The sequence below is a fragment of the Nycticebus coucang genome, chromosome 1, assembly GCF_027406575.1.
Source record: "Nycticebus coucang isolate mNycCou1 chromosome 1, mNycCou1.pri, whole genome shotgun sequence".
Taxonomy (NCBI): domain Eukaryota; kingdom Metazoa; phylum Chordata; class Mammalia; order Primates; family Lorisidae; genus Nycticebus; species Nycticebus coucang.
The window spans coordinates 46,655,874-46,667,951 of NC_069780.1; the positions used below are offsets into that span (position 1 = coordinate 46,655,874).

General features: G+C 37.4%; 1 protein-coding gene across 4 annotated transcripts in view; it reads right to left on the minus strand.

Moving 5' to 3' along the window:
• Positions 1-12,078, minus strand: part of PRDM5 (PR/SET domain 5) — a 243,486-nt gene that overhangs the window by 10,680 nt on the left and 220,728 nt on the right. For all 4 annotated transcript variants that reach the window (XM_053573313.1, XM_053573370.1, XM_053573353.1 and 1 more), the window contains one exon: positions 3,981-4,085. In XM_053573313.1, coding sequence (XP_053429288.1) covers positions 3,981-4,085 — 105 coding nt within the window. The remainder of the gene's footprint in view (positions 1-3,980; positions 4,086-12,078) is intronic.

The window sequence follows — 12,078 nt, forward strand, 5'->3', positions numbered from 1 at the left end:
ACAAAAATTGATTCAAGATGGATAAAGTACTTAAATTTAAGGCATGAAACAATAAAAATCCTCAAAGAAAGCATTGGAAAAACACTGGAAGATATTGGCCTAGGGAAAGACTTAATGAAGAAGACTGCCATGGCAATTGCAACAACAAAAAAAATAAACAAATGGGACTTCATTAAACTGAAAAGCTTCTGTACAGCCAAGGAGACAACAACCAAAGCAAAGAGACAACCCACACAATGGGAAAGGATATTTGCATACTTTGAATCAGACAAAAGCTTGATAACTAGGATCTATAGAGAACTCAAATTAATCCACATGAAAAAAGCCAACAATCCCATATATCAATGGGCAAGAGGCATGAATAGAACCTTCTCCAAAGAAGACAGACGAATGGCTAACAAACATATGAAAAAATGTTCATCATCCCTATCTATTAGAGAAATGCAAATCAAAACCACCCTGAGATACCATCTAACCCCAGTGAGAATGGCCCACATCACAAAATCTCAAAACTGCAGATGCTGGCATGGATGTGGAGAGAAGGGAACACTTTTACACTGCTGGTGGGACTGCAAACTAGTACAACCTTTCTGGAAGGAAGTATGGAGAAACCTCAAAGCACTCAAGCTAGACCTCCCATTCGATCCTGCAATCCCATTACTGGGCATCTACCCAGAAGGAAATAAATCCTTTTATCATAAGGACACTTGTACTAGACTGTTTATTGCAGCTCAATTTACAATTGCCAAAATGTGGAAACAGCCTAAATGCCCACCAACCCAGGAATGGATTAACAAGCTGTGGTATATGTATACCGTGGAATACTATTCAGCTATTAAAAAAAATGGAGACTTTACATCCTTCGTATTAAACTGGATGGAAGTGGAAGACATTATTCTTAGTAAAGCATCACAAGTATGGAGAAACATGAATCCTATGTACTCAATTTTGATATGAGGACAATTAACGACAATTAAGGTCATGGCGGGGGGAGGAAAAGCAGAGAGAGGGAAGGAGGGTGGGGGGTGGGGCCTTGGTGTGTGCCACACCTTCTGGGGGCACGACATGATTGCAAGAGGGACTTTACCTAACAAATGCAATCAGTGTAACCTGGCTTATTGTTGAATAAGTGAATCCCCAACAATAAAAAAAAAAAAAAAGAAGAGAATGAAAAAGAATACAAAAGAATGGCTCCCCCTACTCTAAATGGATCAAAGACCTAAAGATAAGAGCTAAAACCATAAAACTCTTAGGAAAAAAAAACAAAAGGAAAAATCTTCATGACCTTGAATTTGGCAGTGTAGTCTTAGATGTAACACTAAAAGCATGATCAGATTAAAAAAAAAAAAAAGATAAAATGGACTTCAATGACATTAAAACTTTCATGCATCAAAGGAAATTATCAAGAAAATGAAAAGAAAACCTACAGAATAGGAAAAGATATTTGGATATCACATATCTGGTAAGGGTCTACTACTCAAAATATATATATAAAAAACTCATAACAAAAAGACAGACAACACAATTTTTAAAAGGGCAAAATACTTGAATAGACATTTTTTCAGAGAAGACATACAAATGGCCAAAAAACACATGGAAAGACACTCAGCATCAGTGTTCTTAGAGGAATGTGAATCAAAACTACAATGAGGTACTTCACATCCACTATGATGGCTACGTTTAAAAAAAGAGAAAACAGTAAATGTTGGCAAAGCTGGAAAGAAACTGCAATCCTCATGCACTGCTGGTAGAAATGTAAAATCGTGCAGTTCCTGTGGAAAACAATAGGCAGTTCCCTAAGAAGGCAAACACAAAATCACTATTTGGCTCAGCAATTCCACTCTGAGGTATAAACGCTAAAGAACTAAAAACATGAACTCAAACAAATACTTGTATACGCACGTTCACCAAGCACTATTCATAACAGCCAAGGGACAGAAACCACCCAAGTGTCCATCGATCAGTGCATGGATGAAAAAAACTGTGACACATGATGCAATGGAACGACCTGCACACACATGCTGATGTGCGTGAACCTTGAAAGCATTATGCTAAATGAAAGCAACTAGTCATCAACGGTCACGTATTATAGGATTCATCTACACGAAATAGCCAGAATAGGTAAATCTACAGACATGAAAGCAGAGTGGCAGTTGCCAGCATGCGGAGGACAAGGTGACTGTTTAATGGGTTGGAGTTATATTTGGGGGTGATGAAAATGTTTTGGAGCCAGACAGCGGTAGCAGTTACACAACACTGTCAATGTACAGTCACTAAACTGTTCACTTTAAAATGATTAATTTTGACGTTATGTGCATTTTACCTCAATTAAAAAAAAATAAACACATTTCCTTGGCAGGATGACAAGGTGGATGTAATAAAAAGCAGCGACGGTCCGGGCTGTGTGCTGCTAGTGGGAATGAAAACTGAGAGGAAGCAATGGATCTGAGAGCTCTTTAAGTGGGAGAAAGTTGGTGAGGCGGGAGGAGGATGACTTCTACCCACAATGAGTAGACTGGGAGGACAAGATTTTGCAGCCAAAACAGACAGTTCTCTAATGAGCAGGGTGCATTTCAGGGAAGTTTAAGAGGCACTTAGAAAATTGGATCTCTACTCAACAGATCAGGACAGGTTGCAAATGAAGATGGGAGAGGTTTGAACATATATCATAGAAGCCAATGGGTTAGAAGCAGACAAAAAAATTGCCATGCTTATAACCTTATAGTCGTAAAAAATAACATAATGATTCAATTTACCTGCAGAAATATTCAACAAAAACATTCAGCATAAATGAAAGATGGGTTGGGCATGATGGTAGGAAGATGACCATGCAGAACTAATATTTAATGTCTGTTAAACACCAGTTATTTATACAACTTGCACAATTAAATTATCTACGTAGGTTTTGTCTTAATGAAAATGTTCCCAATAAAAGCAGCAATAAATTAAACCAACTGAAATTATTGCACTAGGGAGGCTGATTCTGCTCACTGCACAGCTTTACTTATGTACATTTCTTCCTCTACAAGTAGTTCTTTCCTTCGAGAAGTTCACTGCTGATAACGGTGTTTTTAGAGGAGGCCCACTGGGAGTACATTGTTGCATTAACCTTACCAGGGAAGTTTCATGGAAGGACAAGGAAAACATCTTGCATCTGTAAGTTCCCTTTCATATGGATTGACTGCCCCAGGCTCTATCCACTGGGACATGCTGATGGTGATAGAACTAAGTTCTTGAGTTTCCTTAAGTAGAATTCTATCCGTGTAATTTCACACATTACAACTTTAACGTTTCTTTTTACGCCGACTCCCTAGCATCTGTGTCAACTCTGTTAATTGCCAATCTCACACAAAAGAACAGTGTTGGCTGAGAAACTCATTTTTTTCACTAAATTGATCACTGCTAAGATTAATTTTACTGACAACAGTAGTAGTATTTTTCCTTTCATGAATAAAGTAATCAGCTATGTCGAATAATTCCATTTCAATTCAAGTGTCACATGCAGAAAAACTAAACAGCAACAGCACTATTTATCAAAGAAGGAGTCCACATGTATTTTGGAAATTCAGGGTTTGGCTTTAACAAAGTAAATACCCTGACTAGCCAAATGTCTGCTTTAACTGGCATTAACCTGTCAAAAATTTGGGCGGACGTATAAAAGCTGCTTTAAAGCTTCATGCATTCTAAGGTGACTGTTGCAGAAGATAAAAAGAACAAAAAGGATCACACATTTATACCTTGGAAGAACAACTCAATGGCATCAATACAGGGTGCATTATGTCTTATAAAAAATCAGAGTCTATTTGCTGTCATTAAACCAAGATGAGTAAGATGCCTAAAATGTGGTTATATGGATCATGCAATCAAAAGCTATTGACAAGACATTACCAGGCCCAGACCATCACCATATACACACACACATAAACATACACAGACACACCTCTCCTGTTATTGAGAAAGGAAAGAGAATCCAAACTCACATCACACTGAAAGGGCTTTTCTCCAGTGTGCGTCCTCTTGTGCTCATCCAGCCCACGCTTCTGGCTGAAAGCTTTGCTGCACTCTGAGCACTTGTATGGCTTCTCCTGCAATGAAAAGAGACCACCAAAAATGCCAGTCAATGAGTGAATGCAGAGAGAGCCCTCCTTAGTAAGGGGTGTATTGGAGGAGGGACACGATTTATCAAGGTCTGCAGGATGCTGCAGTAAATTCACAGGGATGCTATGAGGTATTTTAAATTTTCAGGGGAAATAGCAATAATCAACATCTGCTGGTTACCGAAAACTACTAGCTCAAGGCAGTTCAAAGTTTCACATCAGAGTCTGCTACGTTTTTCTCTAGGCTATTGCATCATTGCAAAGCTGGACTTGGAATGGCTGCTGAGAGCTAACTACTCAAATTGAACTATTAGGTAATTCCTTGTAGCCCAGAAGTGCCATAAAAATTCATTGCGACATTAAGGAATAGCAAGTACTATCCCTTTACTGAGATAACAAGAAAGTCTGAGAATCTCTCATGTACATAGTGCCAACTGTTTACTGTCTCAGAGGGATTACTACCCTGTTTCCCCGAAAATAAGACAGTGTCTTATTTTAAGGTGTGCTCCCAAAGATGTGCGAGGTCTTATTTTCAGGGGACGTCTTATCTTTCCTGTGAGTAGGTCTTATTTTCGGAGGATGTCTTATTTTCGGGGAAACCGGATATGAATGAAAACAGTGAACTAATTTCTTTACAGACTTGAAAGTAAGTTTAAAAACTAGAGCTCAACTGCAATTTATGTATTTTCATTTCTATTACCCAATCTATTTCCCTAGAGAATGTTCTTTTATAAATTCTAGATTCCTTTTTTAAAATGAGGCATTTTTTTATTATAAAAACAATAAAAACCATCTTAAGGAAAAGAAGTATCTCCAAAGGAAGAGAAACCATGTCCAAATTCCTTAGTCATCTTTTTTGACTCATGGCCTGGAGCATAGCTCATCCTTAGCTATCTTTAATATTGGAAGCTTGATCATATCACCATCTTCTTAGTCTGGATTGAATTGTGAAATAAATTAGTTAACACTGTTCCATTCAAATAGCTGGCAAGATTCTACTGAGCACATCAATAAAAAGTTCTGTACAGATTTAAGTGAACTTGCAATGAGATTTTTTTTTTCAAATATACCTTTAAAAATATTGCTATAACACTCTTTTGGATTTAGGTAGTGTATGTATTAATATATGTTTCCCATTACATTAACGAGTTGTAGCTCTGTCTTCTTAGTATTCAAAATTATAATTTTTTGCAGATCTATAAAACAGTATGTGTACTCAGACAGACATAGCTATCTCCCCCAGATAGCTTAGGAAATTACACAATCTCATTGTAGGCACCACTATTGACGGGCCCCCACTCCCATGGCAGCAGTCTCCCATCTGTTCAGGAATGGCCATTCTCCTAGATGCGCTACCTAGCATTCCCTTGCCTTCCTCCATACTTTTTATCACCTATGTATGGATGGGACCCTAAAGGCAAGTGTTACTTCACCTTTAACAGTATGTAAAATAGAACATACAGACATTCTGTAAGTACTTCCGGTGTGTTCTTTTCAGATATAGTTACTGCTCACCATTACCTTTATAAGCTTTTAGTCCTCCCTTTCATTTTGTGAGCTCCTACCCACCAATTTTTAATGCTGTGTAGTAGTACTTTCAATGGACATATACCACAATTTACGTGTATACTTTGTACATTTTTCAGTGACAAATAGGTAAGTTTGTTCCAATTATTCAGTCTTACAAATAATAATGCTCTGAATAATCTTGTATATGTAGACTTGAACACAGGTGAGGGTAATTCACTAATGAATGTACATTCACAGTGGGACTGCATCTATAACTTTTCTATGAACAGCTAAATATCTCTACAAGGTTAAATCATTTTACACTCCAATTTTTAGTGTGTTCTGGTAGTTCTATCATATTATCTTACAAATTTTGAGACTCTCACTAGTTACATGAGTGTGTACAAACTTAAAACTATTATGATATTGAAAAATAGGATCTTTTATCATTTTTTAGAATATTTATCATTTTATCATTATCAAAAAATGATAATTAAAAATTAACATTTTTTAGAATTTCAGAATATTTCAGTTACATAGTTTGCTTTTGTATAGTTTACGTCAAAGTTGTATTTGTGCATCTCATCCAGAAAGTGTGCAATGAACCCATTGTGTGTGAATTTACCCATCCTCAACCTTTGCCCCAGCCCCTTGAATTTCAGAGTTTTGCTTTCATATGATCAACTACTTCCAATTTAGTCCTGAGTACATGTGGTGTTTGTTTTTCCACTCTTGTGATACTTCCCTCAGGAGAATGGTCTCCAATTCTGCCCAGGTAATTATCAGAGATTCTAGATCACCATCTTTTTTATGGCTGAATAGTATTCATATATATCATATTTCACTGATCCATTCATGAATTGCTGGGCACTTGGGTAGTTTCCACATGTTTTGCAATTGTGAATTGTGCTGCTATAAAGATTTAAGTGCAAGAGTCTTTTTTTATAAAATGTCCTTTTTTCCTTTGGGTAAATACCTAGTAGTGAGATTGCAGGATCAAATGGTAGGACTACTTTAAGTTCTTTGAGGAATCTCCATTGCTTTTATCCCATTTGTTTCTGAAGTTTCCATAGAGGTTGCACTAGTTTGTAGATCAACAAACACATGGAAAAAAAAAATCCTATAAGTCCCTAATGATTGGTAAAATGCAAATCAAAACCACAATGAGGTATCACCTAACCCCAGTGAAAATGGCTCATGCCAGAAAGTCTTAAAGCCACAGATGCTGGGGTGGATGCAGAGAGAAAGGGACACTCTTATCATTTTGAAGTGATTTCTTATCTGTAGTAACTGTTTTTACCTTAAAATTAATGTGATTGTAATATAACTAATGAAAGTTTTTTCAATTAGTATTTACATCATATATCCACCTTTTTGCTTGTGACCTAATGTATGAGTGACTCTTGTAAACAGGATACAACTGTATTTTTTAAATCTAAGCTTGTGGTCCAAAGAGTACATTTTTTTAAGATGGCAACTTCTGGATCTCTATACTGTGACTATTTACATGCTTAAATATATTACTAGCATGTATTTTGTTCATTGCTTTTATCCCATTGGTTTCTTAAGTTTTTTCTCATATTTTTCTTGCATGTTTTAGATTGATCATTTCCACTATATTATTTTAGAAGATATAAGGTCTATTCCTATCCTTTTAGTGAATATCCTTACAATACTCCCATCTTACATGGCAGTGTGTAGCTGTACTGCATTACCATATGTTTCCTTCCTACTGAATCATATATGTCCTGTAGCATGCTCCTGCTGTCTTACATGGCAGTGTGTAGCTGTACTGTATTTCTATCTTGATTTCTTTTTTTTTTTATTGTTGGGGATTCATTGAGGGTACAGTAAGTCAGGTTACAGTGATTGCAATTGTTAGGTAAAGTCCCTCTTGCAATCATGTCTTGCCCCCATAAAATGTGACACACACCAAGGCCTCACCCCCCTCCCTCCATCCCTCTTTCTGCTTTTCCTCCTCCCCCATAACCTTAATTGTCATTAATTGTCCTCATATCAAAATTGAGTACATAGGATTCATGCTTCTCCATTCTTGTGATGCTTTACTAAGAATAATGTCTTCCACTTCCATCCAGTTAATACGAAGGATGTAAAGTCTCCATTTTTTTTAATGGCTGAATAGTATTCCATGGTATACATCTACCACAGCTTGTTAATTCATTCCTGGGTTGGTGGGCATTTAGGCTGTTTCCACATTTTGGTGATTGTAAATTGAGCTGCACTAAACAGTCTAGTACAAGTGTCCTTATGATAAAAGGATTTTTCTCCTTCTGGGTAGATGCCCAGTAATGGGATTGCAGGATCAAATGGGAGGTCTAGCTTGAGTGCTTTGAGGTTTCTCCATACTTCCTTCCAGAAAGGTTGTACTAGTTTGCAGTCCCACCAGCAGTGTAAAAGTAATGCTGGTGTTGGTTAGTTGGGGCTGCTATTGCAAAATACCATAGATTACATGGTTTATATACAATAGAAATTTACTTCTCACAGTCTGTAGAACTGGGAGACTGGTATCAGGGTGCTAGCATGGTTGGGTTCTGGTGAGGGCTGCTTTCTTGTCTGCAGACTGCCTAGCCTCATATGGCAGAATGAAAGAACTCTGGTCTCTTCAGCCCCTTATGAAGACACCAGTGCTATTCATCAGGGCTCTACCTTCATAACCTTATCATCTTCCCAAGGTCCCATCCTCCTGATACCATCACATTGGTTGTTAGCATTTCAACATCAAATGTTGGGGAGGACACAAATATTCGGTCCACTGTAATGCCAAATATGCAATCCTTATTATTTTATATAATTGGTATGGTTTGGCTTTATATACATTTGCTTTGTTATATATTTGATCTTTCAAGGATCTATTGGTGGTGAATTAACTTTATTTGTCAATTTGTTACTCATTTGTGGAACAAAAGTCTACAAGAGACATTGGATCAATCCTAGACTCCACTTTATGTCTCTTGACTTTTCCATCTTTTTGTGTTGTGTTTTATATGATTTCTTTAAAATCAGCGGATCAATTCTCTTTTTCGCTGTGAATAACTTACTGTTTAATAGCTTGTGGCTTTTAATTTCTATTGTATCTTTGATTTTTAGAAGTTTTATTTGCTTTTTTCCAATTCCATTTAATTTTTTTATGCAATCTTATTTTCACTCATGTTTATGCCTACTTAGAAATATTCTAGGCATTTGTGATGTTCTATATCTTATAAATCATTATCTTAAGTTCTAGTTCCATTCTGTTCTTTGTGGTTTGTCCTGTTTCCTTCTGTATTTCTGGGATTTAAAATCATGAGCTCAAGTTTGATGGTTTTTATATGTTAACAACCTGTGACCCTGTGACCTGTAAGTCTCTCTGGACAGTATTTGCGATTACTTCTGCCAGACTCTTTGGGATCCTATCAATCAAAGACTGGTGAGGCAGGTATTTTAAATCTGAGCTCCTAACACACTTGATGGAAGGATTGTGGTTACAAACTTTAAAGAGAATGCTTTCCCTACCAGCAATTACTCGAAAATAGTTAAGTGTCCTAAGCACCAAATTCTGCCGAAGATAGATTATTTTTAGTTCCCAATTTCTTTTTCTCTTTTGAGATAGAGTCTTACTATGCTGCCCTCGGTAGAGTGCTGTGGCATGACAGCTCACAGCAACCTCCAACTCCTGGGCTTAAGCAATTCTCTTGCCTCATCCCCCCACGTAGCTGGGACTACAGGCACCCTCCACAGCACCCAGCTATTTTTTTTGTTGTTGTAGTTGTCATTGTTGTTTAGCAGGCCTAGGCCAGGTTTGAACCCTCCAGTCCTGGTATATGTAGCCAGTGCCCTATCCAAGCACCAGGTACCGAGCTCCTAATTTCATTTTTTTTTGTGATGATTCAGTCCCTTGACACTTATGAAATTCAGTCTTTTTTAATTTTTTTTTTATTGGTAAATCATAGCTGTGTACATTAGTGCAATTGCCTGTACCCATTCTAAGATGCACCATAGATGTGGCCCCATCCATTACCCTCCCTCCACCAAAACCTCCCCCCTCCCTTCCCCTTCCTTGGCCCTTTCCCCATAGTCTTGTGCTATAGTTGGGTTATAGTCTTCATGTGAAAGCTATAATTTAGCTTCATAGTAGGGCTGAGTACATTGGATACTTTTTCTTCCATTCCTGAGATACTTTGCTAAGAATATGTTCCAGCTCCATCCATGTAAACATGAAAGAGGTAAAGTCTCCATAATATTCCATGGTATACATGTACCACAATTTGCTAGTCCATTCGTGGGTCGATGGGCATTTGGGCTTTTTCCATGACTTAACAATTATGAATTGGGCTGCAATAAACATTCTGATACAGATGTCTTTGTTCTATTGTGATTTTTGGTCTTCTGGGTATAAACCTAGTAAGGTAATTATAGGATCGAACGGCAGGTCTATTTTTAGGTCTCTAAGTGTTCTCCAAACATCCTTCCAGAAGGAACGTATTAGTGTGCATTGCCACCAGCAGTGTAGAAGTGTGCCCTTTCCTCCACGTCCACGTCAACATCTCCGGTTTTGGGATTTTGTTATGTGGGCTACTCTTACTGGGGTTAGGTGATATCTCAAAGTAGTTTTGATTTGCATTTCTCTGATGATTAAGGATGATGAGCTTTTTTTCATGTGTTTGTAGATCTTGCGTCGGTCTTCTTTAGAGAAGTTTCTCTTCAAGTCCCTTGCCCACCCTGAGACGGTGTCACGTGTTGTTTTCTTGTTAATACGTTTGACTTCTCTGTGGATTCTGGTTATTACACCATTATCGGAGGTATAACCTGCAAATATTTTCTCCCATTCTGAGGGCTGTCTGCTTGCTTTACTCACTATGTTCTTGGCTGTGCAGAAGCTTTTTAGTTTGATCAGGTCCCAGTAGTTTATTTTTGATACTGCTTCAATTGCCTGGGGAGTCCTCCTCATAAAATATTCACCCAGGCCGATTCCTTCAAGAGTTTTCCCTGCACTTTCTTCAAGTATTTTTATAGTTTCATGTCTTAAGTTTAAATCTTTTACCCAGTGAGAGTCTATCTTGGCTAATGGTGAAAGGTGTGGGTCCAGTTTCAATCTTCTACAGGTTGCCAGCCAGTTTACCCAGCACCATTAGTTAAATAGGGAATCTTTTCCCCACTGAATGTTTTTAATTGGCTTGTCAAAGATCAGATAACGGTAAGTAGCTGGATCCATCTCTTGGTTCTCTATTCTGTTCCAGACATCTACTTCTCTGCTTTTGTGCCAGTACCATGCTGTTTTGATCACTACGGATTTATAGTACAGTCTCAGGTCTGGTAGCGTGATTCCTCCTGCTTTGTTTTTATTGCTGAGTAATGTTTTGGCTATTTGAAGTTTTTTCTGATTCCATATAAAACGAAGTATTATTTTTTCAAGATCTTTAAAGTATGACAATGGAGCTTTAATAGGAATTGCATTAAAATTATATATTGCTTTGGGCAGTATGGACATTTTAACAATGTTGATTCTTCCCAGCCATGAGCATGGTACATCTGTTAACATCTTCGGCTATATCTTTTCTTAGAGTTTCATAGTTCTCTTTGTAGAGATCTTTCATGTCCTTTGTTAGGTATACTCCCAAATATTTCATCGTCTTCTACTGTGAAAGGAATAGAGTCCTTGACTGTTTGTTCGGCTTGGTTATTGTTGGTATATATAAAGGCTACAGATTTATGGGTGTTGATTTTGTAGCCTGAGACATTGCTATATTCCTTGATCACTTCTAAAAGTTTTGTAGTAGAGTCCCTAGTGTTTTCCAGGTATACGATCATATCATCTGCGAAGAGTGAAAGTTTGATCTCTTCTGACCCTATGTGGATACCCTTGATTGCCTTTTCTTCCCTAATTGCAATGGCTAAAACTTCCATTACGATGGAAGAGCAATGGAGACAATGGGCAACCTTGCCTGGTTCCTGATCTAAGTGGAAATGATTTCAATTTAACTCCATTCAATACAATATTGGCTGTGGGTTTGCTGTAGATGGCCTCTGTTAGTTTAAGAAATGTCTCTTCTATACCAATTTTCTTAAGTGCTCTGATCATGAAGGGATGCTGCATATTATCAAAAGATTTTTCTGCATCAATTGAAAGAATCATATGGTCTTTATTTTTAAGTTTGTTTATGTGTTGAATTACATTTATAGATTTACGTATATTGAACCAGCCTTGAGACCCTGGGATAAATGCCACGTGGTCGTGGTGTATAATTTTTTTGATGTGTTGTTGGATTCTGTTTGTTAGGATCTTATTGAGTATTTTACCATCTATATTCATTAGTGATATTGGTCTATAATTTTCTTTTCTTGTTGGGTCCTTCCCTGGTTTGGGGATCAAGGTGATGTTTGCTTCGTAGAATGTGCTGGGTAATATTCCTTCTTTTTCTATATTTTGGAAGAGGTTTAGTAGTATAGGTACTAGTTCTTCTTTAAAGGTTTG